Source organism: Aureococcus anophagefferens, assembly GCF_000186865.1.
Source record: "Aureococcus anophagefferens unplaced genomic scaffold AURANscaffold_31, whole genome shotgun sequence".
Classification (NCBI taxonomy): Eukaryota; class Pelagophyceae; order Pelagomonadales; family Pelagomonadaceae; genus Aureococcus; species Aureococcus anophagefferens.
In genome coordinates, this window is record NW_008705590.1 from 420,664 (window position 1) to 436,556 (window position 15,893).

The following is a 15,893-nucleotide window of genomic DNA, read 5'->3' on the forward strand; positions in this document are numbered from 1 at the left end:
CGGGCCCGTCGTCACCGTCGACCCCATCGCGGCCAACGCCTGCGGCCGCTTCCTCCCCTTTTGCGAGGCGCTCGCGGCGCACCTCGACGCGACCGTCGGCGGGCTCAAGGGCGCGTTCAACCAGTCCGTCGGCGTCGCGCCGCGCGCGCTCGGCGCCGCCGTGCGGGCCAACGCCGGCGCCGGCGACTTCCTCCAGCTCCGCAAGGAGTACGACCCGCAGGGCCGCTTCCTCAACGCGTTCTTCGAGGAGATCCTGGCGGGCGTCGCGTCGGACGCGCCCATCGCCGCGGGCCTCTAGGAGGGGCGGCGCGGAGGCGGGGCGCGCCGCCTCATGCGCGAGAGAGAGGCGACTTAGATCCAGTCGACGCCCAACGCGACGGCCGTGAGGGCGATGGTCACGGGCAGGAAGAGGATGCGGCACAAGATGTCGAGCTGGAGGGACCGGGGCTTGGTGAAGAAGAGGGGCTCGTCGACGATGGAGCCGGAGACGATCGCGTCGGGGCCCGAGCCGACGAGGTCGACGAACTCCTTGAAGTCGAACATGGCGTCGTTCGGGTCCATGATGGGGCTGCCGTGCTTCCTCTTGTAGTAGACCATCGTGAGGTAGGCCTGGTCCGGCGTCACGTAGTAGCCGTAGTTCTGGAGCGAGGTCGCGAGCTCGCGGTGGTTGATCGTGCCGCTGTGGTCGGAGTCCGCGCGGTCGAAGACGGCGCGGAGCGCGTCGAGGAGCCGGTCCGTGAGCGCGCCCCGATGCATCTGGACGACGGACATGAGCCGCCGCGAGGACGCCTTCTTCGCGAGCTTCGGCGCCGCCGCGGCCTCCGCGGCGTACGGCCCGCCGCCGCGCTCCACGAGGACGTCGACGTGCGGGCCCGCGATGGGCACGTCGCCGAGCGTCAGCGCGCGGACGCGGGGCCGGTCGCGCGCGTACTCGAAGGGCGCGAGGCCCTCCGCGGCGGCGGGCGCGCCGCCCTCGGTGAAGACCTCGAGGTGGCTGAGCAGGAGCTTGTTGCTCTTGACCATGCAGCGGCGGCGCTCCTCCTGGATCCGCTCGCGGCCGAGGAAGTAGCAGACGGCGCCGTACTCGAGGACGCACGCGACGGAGATGACCTGGCACGTGATGAGGAACTTCGTGAGCCTCGTCACGTAGGAGAGGACCTGCATGCGCGCGTAGGACTGGGTCTGGAGCGTGAGCATGATGAGCACGGGGATGACGGCGATGGCGACGCGCGCGGGCCCGACGTGGCGGTCGACCCAGAAGCCCACGTAGTTGATGAGCAGGAACATCATCGCCGGGAGCACGGTCTGCAGGAAGTAGAAGTTGGGCTTCCGCTTGAACCGGAAGGTCATGTGCGCCTCGCTGTAGTCCCTGGACGTGCGGATCACCGTGTCCACCGTCGCCGACGTGCCCTTGATTCTCCACGCGTTGTTCCCGTGCGTCCCGAGCGTCACCTGCGGCTCCCAGTACTGGACGCGCTGCGTGTCGTAGGGCGCGAAGCCGATGGTCACGGAGCACTCCTGCTCGTCGAAGGGCAGGTGCCGCAGGTCGAGCTGGCACCGGAACGTGTCGTCGACGCGGACGTTGTGCGTGATGCTCCCGGACGGGTAGATCGCGAGCGACAGCGTCGTCGTCGCGGGCCTCGCGGACCCGTCGACGAAGTACCAGCTGCTCTGCCAGATCCTGTCGTGGTAGGCCGGGCTCAGGATCCACTAGTACTGGTTCGTCCTCGCAGTCCGGCGTGTACGCGTACGCGAGCCGCATGTCGACCCACATGAGCCGCAGCGTGCCCACGGCGTGGAGCAGGTTCTTGTGCTCGTCGATGTCGAAGTCCGTGAGCTCGAAGAAGGGGTAGAGGAACACCGGCGTCGCCTCGACGTCGCCGAAGAGCCACTGCGTCGGCAGCATCGTGCTGTCGTAGTTCGGCGCGCGCCCGCCGCGCGTCGACCCGTCGTCGCCCAAGATGAAGGCCTCGAGCTCGGCCGTCGACAGGAACGTGTTGTTGCCGATCGTCTCCCAGATCTGGTGATCCGTCCAGTTGAAGCGCCCGTAAAAGTCCCAGGCGATGCCGTCCCAGCTGGCGTAGCGGCAGCCCGAGTCCGTCCAATTATCATAAAGGTCCTCGTAGTAGGTGTAGTAGTAGCCGTACGTGCCGAAGTTCACCTCGTAGTCACAATCCTCGTAGCCACAATCCTCGCAGAACGCGCAGCGCGCGGCGAGCGCCGCGAGCGCCGCCATGACACACGCCCGCATCCTTGCCTGGAGGAGAGGAGAGGAGGAGAGAGAGGCTGCCTTTGATATGAGCGTTTCATCTAGGATGCTGGTAATGCAGTAATGTTGCAATTAATGTTGCTGCGATCCTCGTCGACGTCCCACGCTCTGTTATGGCCGAACCCGCGGGGCAGCGCCGCTTCGTGGCAAGGTTGTGGTCGTAAGTTACCACCGCGGTATGGCCGACGCCGAGGGGCAGCTTCGGCCGCCGAGCAAGGCCAGGGTGCAGCCCATCGCCCTGGAGGATGGCCTCCGCGACAACCTCGACCGGCCCGCGCGGCGGCGGAAGCGCGACGCGGCGCTCCACGCCGCGCGCGTCGCGCTGCCCGTCGTCGAGGCGGCCCTCGTCGGCCTCCCGCGGACGGCGACGACGCTCGCGTGCCAGTGCGCGATCCTCGCGTGCTACAGCGCCGAGGCCTGCGGCGCCGCCCTCGGCGGCGGCGACCTCGGACCGCTCGCCGTCGCGGCCGCGTCGTGGGCGGCGCTGTTCCTCGCGCCCGGCCTCGCGGCGCTCCGGGCCGCGCGCGTCGTCGGCGTCGCCGACGCCGTCGAGGCGTCGTCGGCGAACGACGACGTGCGGCGGACGGCCGCCGCCGTGCGCCTCATGAGCGACAACTTCGCGCGCGAGCTCACGGCGCGGGGCCACGGCGGCCTCGCGCTCTTGTTGCTCCTCGCGCTCGCTCTGTACGTCTTCGGCGCGGCGCTGCACACGAGCCTGGGCGACTCCGGCGCGGATCACTTCGCGGAGTGCTCGACGCTGGGGCGGTCCATGTTCACGGCGCTGCGCATCCCCGTCTTCGACGACGTGGGCATGAGCTTCTTCGTCGAGACCGCGAAGGCCGGCCGGCTCGAGGCCTTCGCCATCTGCTGCCTCGCCGTCGTCGTCGTCGGCTTCGGTGTTTTGAGCGGGCTGATCGCCATCTTCGGCAACGGCTTCGTCGTCCTCGCCGACGACGACGGCGACGAGAGCGGCGACGAGACGCCCGAGGGCGGCGACGGCGGCGACGCGCCGGACGAGGCGCCGGGCGCGGCCGCGGCGACGCCGGCGCCGCCGCCGGCCGAGAAGCGGCCGTCGTCGCCGCGCGTCGACAGCTTCAACAGCCGGCGGCGGCGGCCGCCGTCCTCGCGGAACAACCTCGCGTCCGCGCGGCGCGCGTTCCCGGGCTGGGCCGAGACGGCGACGCCGCGGTTCAACGCCCGGCGGCGGAGCCGCGCGCAGACCATGGACACGAGCCCCGCGGGCCGCCGGGGCCGCCGGGGCTCCCGCGGCGACGTCGACGTGCAGATCGCCATGCTCCACGCGAAGGTCGACGCGCTCATCGCGGCGCACGCGGCGCAGACGCCCCCGCGGGATCCCCCGGGCCGGCCGCCGCCGGCGGCGCGCCGCGCGCTGCCGACGCTCCCGAGCGGCATCTCGAAGACGGCCTTCTCGCCCATCGAGGCGTCGCCCGACGTGCCGGAGCGCGCGCTCGACGAGCCGGAGACGTCGCCCGTCTACGCGATGGCGTAAGCATCGGCAGTCGTGTCGGCGGATGGTGGATGCATTCAACTTTCCGGCAACACCCATGCACCATCGACGCGCGCTGTTCACATGAGTTCACGCGCTGCCGCGGCAAAGCCTGTTGCTCGCATCCTCGTCAATCATGGGCGCCTGTTCCGCTAAAAGCGCGGCCTCGGACCCGAAGAGCGTCGACGAGGTCATCGCCCGCGTGGTGAAGACCAAGGGCGCGACGCTGGACCTGAGCGCGGCGCCCGCGGGCAGCGACGCGCCCCCGGGGCTCCTGCACCGCTGCGGCCTGAGCCTCGGCGGCGAGGTGCCCGAGGCCGTCTACGGCGCTTCGTCCGTGACGACCCTGTCGCTCAAGTGCGGCGCGCTGCCGGTGCTGTCGCCGTCGGTCGCGCGGCTCTCGCGGCTCGCGGTCCTCGACGTCTCGGAGAACGGGCTCGCGTCGCTCCCCGCGGAGCTCGGCGCGCTCGCCTGCCTCGCGACGCTCGACGTCTCGGAGAACAAGCTGGCGACGCTGCCCGCGGAGGTCGGGAAGCTCGGGAAGCTGACGACGCTCGTCGCCTTCAAGAACGTCATGACGGCGCTCCCCGACGCGCTCGGCGACTGCTCGGCGCTCGCGAACCTCAACCTCTACAACAACAAGCTGACGAAGCTGCCCGCGACGCTCGCGAACCTGGAGAACCTCGAGGACGTGAACCTCGGCGCGAACAAGCTGAAGATGACGCCCAAGCTCGACAAGTGGTCCAAGGTCCGCGAGCTCCGGCTCCACCAGAACAACCTCATCTCCCAGTTCCTGCCGTCCTTCGCGGGCCTGGCGTCCCTCGAGCTCCTGAAGATCGAGCGGAACCTCGCGCTCTCCGCCTTCCCGGCGCTCGGCGTCCACGCGAAGCTCGAGTCCATCGAGTGCAACAACTGCTCGCTCGAGGCGCTCCCCGACGCCGCGACGCTCGCCGCGGCGCTGCCCGCGCTCCAGTACCTGACGATCCACGCGAACCGCCTCGCGGAGCTCCCGGCGCTGGCGCTCCCCGAGCTCACGACGCTCAACGCGGGCTCGAACAAGGCGCTCGCGCGCGTGCCGGACCTCACCGCGTGCCCGAAGCTCCGCGTGCTCTTCGTCGACGACTGCGCCATCGTCGAGGTCGACGCCGCCAACACGCCGGCGGCCTTCCCGGGCCTCGAGCGGCTCCAGGTCGGCGGCAACAAGATGGACGAGCCGGCGAAGGTCCTCGTCGCGAGCTTCGACGGCCTCGTCCGGAGCAACGGCGGCTGGATCCGCGGCGCGGAGCCCCCGGGCGTCATGCCCCCGCCCGCGCCGCAGCGCTGAAGCGCCGGTGCCGACCCCGCCAAAAGCGCGAGGCGCCCGCCTGCAGCGCATCCCTCGGTCGTCGTAACTCCCCGCTTCGTGACAGGAGGGCGGCTTACGCGCCTACTCGAGGTCGGCGACGTCGACGACGTCGTCCCCCGCGGCCTCGTCGTCGGACGCGACGCTGAGCTCGTACCGGTCGTCGTCGTCGTCGTCGGAGCGGTCGAGGAGCGACACGTCGTCGTCGGGGAAGTCCTCGTGGAGGACGCGCGGGCTGAGCCAGAACTCGACGACGAGCGAGAAGACCTCGACGGGGAAGTCCTTGGCGCCGAAGAGGGCCGCGATCGTGTGGTGGATCTTCAGCGTGGCGCGGTAGGCCTTGGTGCCCGCGTCCGCGCCGCCGCACGTGTACGCGAAGGCCGCGAAGTAGGGCGTCGACGCCGCGAACGCCGCGCTCGCCTCGTAGCGCGCGCGGCCCGCGAAGACGAGGGCCCGGAGGCTCGCGAGGGCGGCGCGCTCGGCGGCGCACCAGGCCCCGAGGCCGCCGCGGCGCTCGCAGCCCGCGAGGAACTCGATGCACTCGCGCTGCTCGAGGACGCGCTCGTCGCAGTTGGCCGCGCCGTGCTTGTGGATCGCGTAGTCGAGCGGCGACCGCGCGCCGGACGGCAGCGCGCGCACGGCGAGGGACGCGCCGGCGCGGAGGAGCTTGAAGACGCAGCCGAGGTGGCCGTAGCGCGCCGCGAGGAAGATGGGCGTGTGGCCCGCGTTCGCCGTGTGGTCCGGGTCGCAGCCCGGGCGCCGGAGGAGCGCGGCCATGGCGCCGTCGCAGCCGAAGCGCGCCGCGAGGTAGAGGGGGTCGAAGCCGTCGCAGTCCCGCGCGTGGAGCTCGGCGCCGGCGTCGAGGAGCGCGTCCACGGCCGCCTCCCGGTCCGCGAGCGCGGCGACGTGGAGCGGCGTGCACCGGCCGCGCCGCGCCGTCGCGACGGGGCCGTAGTGGCCGTCGGCGTCCGCCGCGTGCGCCGGCGCGTTGGGGTGGTGCAGGCAGAGTGCCAGGAGCCCCATGCGGCCCTTGGCCGCCGCGTAGTGCACGAGCGACACGACGTTCGAGTCGAGCTGCGACGCCTTGCGCGCCGTGATCTCGGGCGTCATGCGGGTGGCGACGCAGTACTCGGGCCGGAGCAGGTCGAGGCGCCCGTCGTCGAAGAGCGCCACGGCGACGGCCTCGCCCCCGGCGACGTTCGGCGACAGCACCGCGCGCGCGAGCGCCGTGAGCGCCGCCGGCTCGTCGTCGCCGAAGAAGTTCATCCGCCGCGGCCGCGGGTCCGCGCCCCGCGCCAGGAGCTCCCGGACCGTGGCCGCGTCGCCCTCGGCGGCCCGCTGGAGCAGGAGCAGGTGGAGGTCGTCCTCCGTGGGGCCCACGAGCGAATCGCGTACCTGGGCGGTCGAGGGGGTTTCGAGCGGTTCGCGCGCGCGCGCGCGCGCGCGCCGGGGCGGGGGAGGGGCGGGGGCGGCGGGGGTCGGGGCGTCTGGGCGGGGGCGGCGCACCTCGTTGTGAGCCGACGCCCCCTCGTCCGAGGACTCGCTGTCTTGGTCGTCGTCCACTCGTCGGAGCTTTTTTACCCGGTCGACCTCACTTTCCGCGGCGCGGTCGTCGAGGGGGTTCGTTCGCTTCGCATTTATGGTCTGCCCGCTCGGGAGCCCCCCGGTTTTGGGGGGGTTGTTCTCCATCTCGGGGGCGGCGGAGCTCCGAGATGCTCAAAACCGCTCGAGCGCCAAGCCGGTTTGTGTCGGCGGATTGGACGCCTCCGGAGTCGTCCGTCAGGCCTTCCGTCGCATCGCGAGTCGCGTCCCGAGACTCGGACGGTCTTGCCCCTACGCCCCGGCTGTAACGCTCGTCTCCTACCTGGGCGGATCCCCGGGTTTGGCGTCCCGCGTTTCGCGTTGCGCTCGCGTCACGTCCGGCGGTCCCGCGTGGACCCCGCACTCCCGACGTGCGCCGCAGGAAGTCCCCGGCAGACCGCGCGCCGACGCACCGAAGCGACCCCGGATAAAAGAGAACGAAAAGCAAATCGAACAACCACACACATTAGAATTTCCGAGGGTCCGTCGAGCACTTCGGCGGACCGCGCGCCGTCGCCGGGCGCCGTCCTCACCAAGCGCCCGCGGGCACGGGCGCGTCGAGGCCGTCGAACATGTCGCGCTTGACGCCCGCCCAGGCGAGGCCGTAGGGCGGCGACAGCATCTGGCCGTTGATCTGGACGCGGTCGACCTCGTGCTTGTAGACGAAGCCCTCGTCGGTGAGGGAGAAGTAGGACACGGCGTCGACGTGCGTGGGGCGGGCGCCGATCTGGGGCCAGCCCTTCATGGTCCACTCCGAGTACCAGGTCACGATGACGCGCTTGCCCGCCCAGTCGTAGCGGAGCTTGTACGTCACGGAAACGTCGCGGACCGCGAAGCGCCGGAAGGCGCGCACCATGGCGAAGAACTGCTTGTAGGACGCGAGCCCCCGCGCCTGCACGGCCTGGGGGTCGCTGAGCTCGACGTCGTCCGTGTAGATATCCCACTGGAACTCGCGGTCCGCGAATTCCGGGACGTCCATGCGGAGCGTGTCGATGCACTTGCCCAGGTTGAGCTCGAACTCGCTCGGCCCCTTCTTCAGCTCCGCGGGGGGCGCCGCCGACGCGTCCCCGCCGAGGAGGCCGTCGAGCGCCGGCACGTCGCTCGGGATGTCGAGGCAGTCCGGCATGTTGTAGACGCGCTCGACGGCCGCGCAGAGCGGCGCGCGGCGCGTCGCGGCGCGCGCCGCCGGGGCCACGAGGGCCGAGGCCGCGGGGAGGACGAAGAGGATGGCCGCGGCGATCATCGTTTGCCGTGTCTGGTTGGGGTTCACGCAGGTGCAAGCGACGGCGATCTCGTGGCAACGCACTCGCGAACGAATCGGAGCATCAAGCCGGCATATCGCCGTTCACCATGCAACGTGCGCTCCGGGTTGCAGTACAGCATGGGCTGCCTCAATCTCCTTCTGGAGTAATATCCCCGATGCAAGATGACCAGAGCTGCAGTAGCGCGATGCGAGATGACCAGAGCACGATCGATGTCCGCGTCGTGCACTCGAAAAAAGGCGTCATCGTGCGTCGCGGCGCGTCGACGGACACGGCGGAGGTCGCGCGGCTCGAGTGGGGCGCGGCCGTGCGCGTCGCGCGCGTGGAGGGCGCGCGGGCGCTGCTGGCGCAGCCGACTGCGGGCTGGGTGACCGAACGGCTGCTGCGCGCGCCGGCGCGCGACGCGCCCGCGCGCCTCGGCGTCGTCCACCACGTCGCCGGCGACCGCGACGCCGCGGCGCCGCGGCCGGCGATCTGCGTCGTGCTCGCCGCGCACGTGTCGAGCGCCGCGCGCCTCGCGAGCCTCGGCGCCGCCGCGAGGTCCGTCATCGGCGGGCCCTGGCCGCCGGCCTGCCTCGTCGTCGGCTGGTCGTCGGCGCCGCGGTGGCGCGACGCGACGCGCGACGCGCTCGCGGCCGCCGCGCGCGACGCCGCGCGCGCGCGCGGCGCGCCGCTCGTGTCCCTCGAGCAGCGGAGGCCGCACAGCCAGTTCGAGCACTACGGCGCGCTCGCGGCCGAGGCGGCGCGCTGGTGCGGCGAGGGCTGCTGGTTGCTCTTCCACGACGACGACGACCTGAGCCACCCGCTGCGGGCGCGGGCCTACGCCGAGGCCGTCGCGTCCGCGCCGGCGGCCGCGCGGACGGTCTGCGCCATGTGGCGCTGCGTGCCGTCGAAGGACTGCGCCGAGGAGCGGTGCCGCGCGCGGACGCCCGGCGCCGTGGACGCGCTCCTCGCGGAGGGCCTCGCGGAGCGCTGCGGCCGGCCCGTGCGCGATCGGACGGGCGCCGTCGTCGGCGGCGACGGCATCGAGTACTACCACTGCGCCGTGCGCCCCGCGGAGGTCGCGGCGTTCTGCGCCGGCGCGACGCGCGAGCTCCTCGGGAGCCGCTACGCCGACGTGTGCTTCTGTCGCTGGCTGCGCGTCGCGCACGCGGCGCCCGGCGCGTTCGCCATCTTCGAGCCCGAGATGAGCTTCGACGCCTGCTGGCTCTACTACTACCAGCGGTCGCCGGGGGACAACCTCAGCCAGACGGTGCGCCCGGACCTCGCCTTCGCGGACGCGCACCTCGAGGACGCGCGGCGGTCGTGCCCGGGGCTGCCGCGCGAGAGCCTCGCCCACTTCGGGAGCCAGTGGCTCCAGCAGCTCGACCTCTTCTGCATGATCCACGCCCACGGCGCCGGCGACCGCGTGCCCGCGGGCAAGTTCGTCTTCGGCGCGCTGCAGGTCCTGAACCAGCTCGCGTCCATCGGCTACGGGAGGCCCTCCGGCGGCGCGGTGCTCCTCTGGCTCGGCGCGCGGACGCTGCCGACGCTCCTGCGCCGCGCGGACGCGCTCGGCGTCCGGTCGGACCCGCCCGCGGCGACGCTCCTGCGCGCCGCCGACGCCGCCGCGGCGCCGCCGCTCGAGGTCCAGCTCGCGGCGCTCAAGGCGAGGCGCGGCGACGACCGCGCCGAGGACGGGTCCTGGGACGCCAAGCTCGCGCGCTTCCAGGTCACGATCCTCGCGCACTGCATCCAGGCCATCCAGAAGCCGCCGAAGAGCCTCGGCCAACGGTAACAGACGTGCCTTGTGGGGGCTTAAACACGGCGCCCGTCACAACAAAGACACCAGGCTGCCCTTCTGCCTTAGCTTCTGCCGGCACAATCTTAGCACAATCTTCGTCGCGTCCGGGTAAAGGAGCACTGCAACTTGCATCATTAATATGTGTCAAAGCATGGAACGCTCGTTAGACAGATAGTCTAGCCCCGACGGCAGCACAAGTGTGGCGTCGATGGGCGCAGCGATGCCGCGGCACAGCGATAGCATGCGATGAGGGCGGCGATCGTCGCGCTGGCCGCGCTGGCGCGCAGCGCCGGCGGCGAAGCGCCGACGCCGGCGCCGACGCCGGCGCCGCCGACGGCGCCGCCGACGGCGCCGGCGCCGACGACGTTTTACCGACCGAGCGCATCGCCGACGGAGGAGTTCTGCGCGCCGCGGCGCATCCGAGATCGGCTCGAGACGTGCGACGACGCCGCGCGGTACGGCGCCGACTGCCACGCGCTCGAGGTGCACCTCGGCGTCAACTGCGGCGACTGCGCCTGCGTCGCGGACACGACGGGCCTCGGCACGGGCTGGACCTTCGGGGCCTACGTCGACGACGCCTGCGAGGACCCGCTCCGCCACTGGGACGGCGACGTCGTCGTCGCCGATCTGCCGAGCGGCGCGCGGACCTTCGCGAACGACGCCTGCGCGGCGGCGACGTGGTCCGGCACGGCCATCTCCTTCCGCGGCCGCTGCGCGTCCGGCAGCGTCTACTTCAGGATGTTCGAGGGCGAGGGCTGCAACGCGTCGCGGCCCTACGACGACAGGGACCGCGTCTGGCTCGCGGCGTCGCCGTTCCCGCTGTCGGACGGGAGCTTCTGCGCGCCCGTGGAGCACGTGGGCTCGGCCTGGGACAACCCCCGCGAGTACCTGCTATTTTCCTGCTTCGACACGCCCGTTCCGACCGCCGCGCCGACGTTCGCGCCGACGCACTCGTTCCCGCCGACGGAGGCGCCGACGGTGTCGCCGACGGTCTCGCCCGCGCGCGACCGGCGTCCTTTTGGTCGGGAAAACAGCAAACAGCGTCATTGTCATAGGCGCCGACGCCGGATCCTACCCTGGCGCCCTCGCCGCTCCCGAGTATGCTACCCACGCCAGAACCGTCGCCGCTGCCCAGCGAAACGCCGACGTCCGCGCCGACCATCTCGCCGGTCCCGACGCGCTGCCCGATTCCCGCGCCGACGTCCGTGCCCACCACCGGCGGTCCCACGGCGTGTCCCACTCGCGAGCCGACGTCCGAGCCGACGCGCACGCCGTCGATATCGCCGTATCCGACGACCTACGCGCCATCGCCGGCACCCTCGTACCCTCCGACGACGACGGCGCGGCCGACGGCCGCCCCGACGTCGCATCCGACCCCTTCGCCGTCGATGAGCCAGCGGCCCTCCTCGAGCAAACCGAGCTATGAGCCCTCGCCGGCGCCCTCGACGACGCTGTCGCCGACGCTGTCGCCGACGCTGGGCGCGCCGTCGCTGGGCGCGCCGTCGCCGTGCCCCTCGCCGCTCCCGACGCCCGCGCCGACCGCGCTCCCGACGAAACGCCAGCTGCGAGGCCTCGCGCTGTTCGTGCGCACCGTCCGGCGACGCTACGGCGTCGGCGTCTTCGTCTTGTTCGGCGCGGCGGTCAGCATGGCCGCGTGCCTCGCGGGCGCGGTGATGCAGGCGTCGATCCAGCGGCGCGCGGAACGCCGGAAGCGGGACTACGCGATGCCGGCGATGCCCGAGTACGCGATGCCCGAGCTGTTCTACCCGCCGCCGGACCTGCGCCGCCTCCAGGAGGCCGAGCGATTGGCCGCGGAGCGGCGCGCGCGCGCGGCGCCCGAGCCGCCGCCGCCGACGCCGCCGCCGCCGCCGGCGGGCGCGGCCGAGCCCGGGGCCGCGACCGCGCCGGCGCCCCCGGCGCCGCCCCCGCCGAGCCCGCCGGCGGCGCCCGCGACGCCGCGTCGACCGCGGCGCCGCGACCTCAGCATCGACCCGTCCGCGGACCTCGACTTTTGGGCGCCGCCGACGTACTGGACGCCGAAGCGCGGCGGGCGCGGCGACGCGCCGACGACGGTCTTCGTCGTGAAGTCGTCCGTGGCCCAACTGGGATCGCCCAAGGTCGCGCCGTCGCCGCCGTCCACGCCGTCGAAGCTGCCGCGCCGCGTCGTCGTCACGCCCTCGTCGCGCGGCGGCGGCGTCGGCGGCGTCGCGAGCTCGCCCGCGGCGCCGGAGCCCGAGACGCCGCGGCGGTCGCCGCCGCGCTTCTTCCGGTCGCCCGTGTCGCCGTCCCGGCTCCGGGGCGACCCCGACCCGGAGCTCGAGCCGCGGCGCCTCTTCCAATAACATATCCACCGGACATGTAAGCGCGTGCGACGCGACGCCCGTGGGTAAGGAGGACTGGTAGTTGCGGCGCGGGGATGGGAGGCCGGTCCTGGGGTCTGTGTTGTCCCCGGCAGACCCCGCGCCGGAGCTCGCGTGCGGAGGCCGGTCAGCCGACTTTTTGGACCAGTTATTTCCTGTTTCAGCATGTTGCTTTCAATCAAGTTGGCCTTTTGGGCCGTGTCTATGATTTCAAGAGAAGGTTCGTAGGTACGATGTTAGCGCAGCTTCGACGGGCAGCAGACGAGGCAGCAGGGGCAGTTGTCGACCATGAAGTCGGACTTCTTCGAGGACGCGTGGGACCGGTCGATCTCCAGGGACCTGCCGATGTTCGCGAAGCCCGCCTCGTCGAAGGCGCCGCCGGCCTCGACGACCTTGGCCAGCGCCAGGAGCGTCGTGTCGTCGCGGAAGAGCAGGTCGTCCGGCAGGCCCGCGCACCCGAACTTGGCCTCGAGGACGCCCTTGAACTGCGCGAGGTCCATGGAGTCGATGCCCGAGTCCACGAGGGGCTGCGTCGCGCGGATCGAGTCCGCGGGCCGCCGCGCCAGCAGCGCGAGCTCCGTCGCGAGGTCCGCTAAAACGCCGCCCGCGGCGACCGCGCCGTCGGCGCCCGCGGCGCGCGGCTGGCTCGCGACGAGGCGCGTCGTCTCGTCCGTCGGTGGCGCGGCGCCGTCGCGCAGGTTCGCGGCGAAGGCGACCTTCAGCGACCCCGCCGCGTGGCCCGCCTTGCAGCGCTTCCGCGCGATCTTGCCCGACGTCGTCTTCGCGATCGTCCGCGGCTTCAGGAACACGAGGGCGTCGACGGCCGCGCCGTGCTCCGCGGCGACGGCGTTCGCGACGAGCTCCGCGAGGGCGCCGTAGCCCAACGCGCCGTCCGGGCCCTCGCGCGCCGCCAAACCCCGCCGCCGCCGCTGCGCGGCGTCGTCGTCGCGGACCTCCGCGAGGACGACGAGCCGCTCCTCGCCGCCGTCGTCGACGGAGAACGCCGCGACGCAGCCCGGGCGCAGCGACTCCGGCGCGGCCCGCTCGACGGACCGCTCGATGTCCTGGGGGTAGTGGTTCTTGCCCCGGAGGATGACGAGGTCCTTGAGGCGGCCGCAGACGAAGAGCTCGCCGCGGAGCAGGAAGCCGACGTCGCCCGTGCGGAGCCAGGGCCCCCCGGTGCCGTCGGCGAGCTCCGCGCGGAACTCGCCGTCGCAGTCCCGGTTCCAGTAGCCGGCGGCCGTGGACGGCGACGACACCCAGATCTCGCCGACGCGGCCCTCGCCGAGCCGCTTTTTCGGGCCGTCGTCGTCGTCGCCGCAGTTGGACACGATCGCGACGTCGACGCCCGCGTCGGCCCGCGGCGCGCCGCAGCCCACGAGCCACTCGCCGTTCGCCGCCTCGACGACGAGGCCGTCGGCGCGCAGCGCGTCGCCGTCGACGCGCGCGGCCGCCGCGCCGTTGCACGTGACCATGACCGTCGACTCCGCGAGGCCGTAGGTCGGGAAGACGACGTTCTCCGGCAGGCCGTGCTCCCGCCCGTAGAAGGCGACGAAAGCGTCGAGCGCGCCCTTGTCGACGGGCTCCGCGGCGTCGATCATGTGCTCGACGCAGCTCAGGTCGAGCCTCGCCGCCGGCGGCTTCCGCGTCGACAGCGCGTACGCGAAGTTCGGCGCCTGCATGTGCGTGCCCCGGAACTTGGCGATGGCCTCGAGCCAACAGGCCGGCCGCTTCACGAAGGTGAACGGCGACGCGTAGAAGCCCGACCCGCCGCAGCGGAGCGTGCCGAGGTAGCTCCCGATCAAGCCCATGTCGTGGTACTGGGGCAGCCAGGAGACGCACACCGTCTTCTCCGTCGCTTTCAGCTCGGAGACGATGAGGGTCAGGTTGTGGGTCAGGGACGCGTGCGTGATGACGACGCCCTTGGGCTCGGACGTCGAGCCCGACCTGTGTGCAAATCAACCGGTGGAACGCCCCGTCCGGCAAAAACTTCAAACCTCTCTAGCTCGGTCACATCGAAGTCGATTCGGCTGATTTTTGGACGGATCGATTGCTCTCGTCGAGTTCTCGAAGCACAGCGGAAGTGATTGTGTCAAAACATTCGAATACGCTCACATTGAAGTCGGGTTGAAGATTTGATTTCCACACAGAGCCCGACGTGTACTGGAGGAACGCGACGTTCGCGTGGGGGCCGTCGACGGGCCCGTGGGGCAGGCCGTCGCCCTTCTTGCCCAGGTCCGCGTCGCAGACGATCCACTTGAGCGACTCGGGCCAGGCGACGCCCCGGGGCCCGAAGACGGACGCCGCGGACGCCGCGAGCGCGCCGGCCTTCTTCGCCCAGCCGTACGCCGTCGACGTGAGCGCGAACCGGGCGTCGCAGGAGCCGCAGATGGACACGAAGGCGCCGAGCTCCGCCGTGAACTTCTTCCGCGGCTCCGGCGGGAACACGGGCACGGCGACGCAGCCGCGGCGGCCGCAGCCCAGGAACGCGACGACGAAGCTGAGGCACGGCTCGTAGACGAGCACGCAGCGGTCGCCGACGCCGACGCCCTCCCGGTTCGCGAGGCGCCAGGCGACGCGCGCCGCCAGGAGCTCCACGGACGCGTAGCTGAGCTGCCGGCCGAGCTCGACGGCGCCCCGCTTGTCGTCCCACCAGCTGAAGAGCGGCACCTCGCCCTTCTCCCGGGCGCGGACCGCCAGGAGCTCCGACAGCGACGTCGCTTGGTCCGCCGTCCCTTCGCCGGTGAGGCACGCTGCCGCAGCCATCGTCGCGGCGCGCGATCTCGCGCACGCAGTGCGGTTGTTGCCGCCGTGCAAGGCTATTTTGTGGCTGTGGCAACCAGCTTGCTTGAAGGGGTCCTTGAAGTTCAACCATGTGCCGGACCTCCTCGCGGACCCCAAATAACCGGGACACCGTGCGATTTTGCGGTTTTGACTCCACCCAATGCCTTGAAGCGGGCCTGGTCGATCCTCGACCTCTTGTGCGCGCCGGCGGACTTCGGCGCCGGCGGGCGGCGTCGAGTTCGAGGACTCGGACTTGGAGACGACGACGTGGAGCCCGCTGTCCTACCTCGTGTCCTTCGTGCCTCGCGTCCTACCTCGGCCGAAGCGGCAGACGTCGCTACCGGACAACGGCCAAGTGAGTTTTTTTCACGGCTCCTTGACGTCAACACACAAGTGCTTGCAGTCTTCCTAACGAACAATCGCATCTCTCGAATCTGTGTGCTCAGCACCACGACTGACTGTCATTTGCATCTCTCCGATGCATCAACGCACCGTGCCAGTGCATACGATGCATCGCACGCACCGGATCACGGATCTGGCCATGCGCGTGGCCTCGTTTGCGTCTTTCGCGGCGTCCGCGACGACGACGACGAAGCCATCAACGGCGACGCGCATCCACATCGGCTCCTGCTCGGACACGGAGGAGTTCCAGCCCATGTGGTCGACGCTGCGCCGGCGGCGCGGCGACGCCTTCTTCTGGGGCGGCGACATCGTCTACGGCGACCGCTTCTCGCCCGAGGTCGAGCGCCTGCCCGCGACGTACCGCGCCGCGCAGGAGCTCCTCGGCGCGCTGCGCCCGACGCCGGCGAACGCGTCCATGCTCCAGGCGCTCTACGGCAAGCAGAAGCGCGAGTCGGGCTACGCGGCCTACGCCGCGTCGCTGGCCGTCGTCGACGGCATCTGGGACGACCACGACTTCGGCGTCGACAACGCTCACGGCGGCACGCTCGACGGCGCGACGAAGGACGCGCACAAGGCCGCGCTCCTCGACTTCCTCGACGTCGC

At 71.8% G+C, this 15,893-nt stretch overlaps 6 protein-coding genes across 6 annotated transcripts in view; 4 read left to right on the forward strand and 2 right to left on the reverse strand.

Annotated features, from left to right (window-relative positions):
* Positions 1 to 1,032: 1,032 nt before the first annotated feature.
* Positions 1,033 to 1,617, reverse strand: AURANDRAFT_32326 (hypothetical protein; the record flags this gene model as incomplete). The annotated part of the gene is made up of 1 exon (XM_009042464.1): positions 1,033 to 1,617. A coding segment is annotated over one exon (585 nt), but the record flags the coding sequence as incomplete, so codon positions are not given.
* Positions 1,618 to 4,080: 2,463 nt separating this feature from the next.
* Positions 4,081 to 4,551, forward strand: AURANDRAFT_5498 (hypothetical protein; the record flags this gene model as incomplete). The annotated part of the gene is made up of 1 exon (XM_009042453.1): positions 4,081 to 4,551. A coding segment is annotated over one exon (471 nt), but the record flags the coding sequence as incomplete, so codon positions are not given.
* A 4,281-nt stretch (positions 4,552 to 8,832) lies between these two features.
* Positions 8,833 to 9,738, forward strand: AURANDRAFT_67112 (hypothetical protein; the record flags this gene model as incomplete). The annotated part of the gene is made up of 1 exon (XM_009042454.1): positions 8,833 to 9,738. The coding sequence occupies one exon, from the start codon at positions 8,833 to 8,835 to the stop codon at positions 9,736 to 9,738; it is 906 nt and encodes a 301-aa protein (XP_009040702.1).
* A 252-nt stretch (positions 9,739 to 9,990) lies between these two features.
* Positions 9,991 to 11,170, forward strand: AURANDRAFT_67113 (hypothetical protein; the record flags this gene model as incomplete). The annotated part of the gene is made up of 2 exons (XM_009042455.1): positions 9,991 to 10,756; positions 10,800 to 11,170. 2 exons carry the CDS (start codon positions 9,991 to 9,993, stop codon positions 11,168 to 11,170), a joined length of 1,137 nt encoding a protein of 378 aa, XP_009040703.1.
* Positions 11,171 to 12,796: 1,626 nt separating this feature from the next.
* AURANDRAFT_10632 (hypothetical protein) lies at positions 12,797 to 14,642 on the reverse strand (the record flags this gene model as incomplete). Its single annotated transcript, XM_009042463.1, has 3 exons — positions 12,797 to 13,003; positions 13,058 to 14,051; positions 14,263 to 14,642. Coding segments are annotated over 3 exons (1,581 nt in total), but the record flags the coding sequence as incomplete, so codon positions are not given.
* A 754-nt stretch (positions 14,643 to 15,396) lies between these two features.
* Positions 15,397 to 15,893, forward strand: part of AURANDRAFT_67115 (hypothetical protein) — a gene marked incomplete at both ends in the record, with an annotated part of 1,217 nt that continues 720 nt past the window's right edge. Inside the window, one exon of the mRNA XM_009042456.1 lies at positions 15,397 to 15,888. Coding sequence (XP_009040704.1) covers positions 15,397 to 15,888 — 492 coding nt within the window. The remainder of the gene's footprint in view (positions 15,889 to 15,893) is intronic.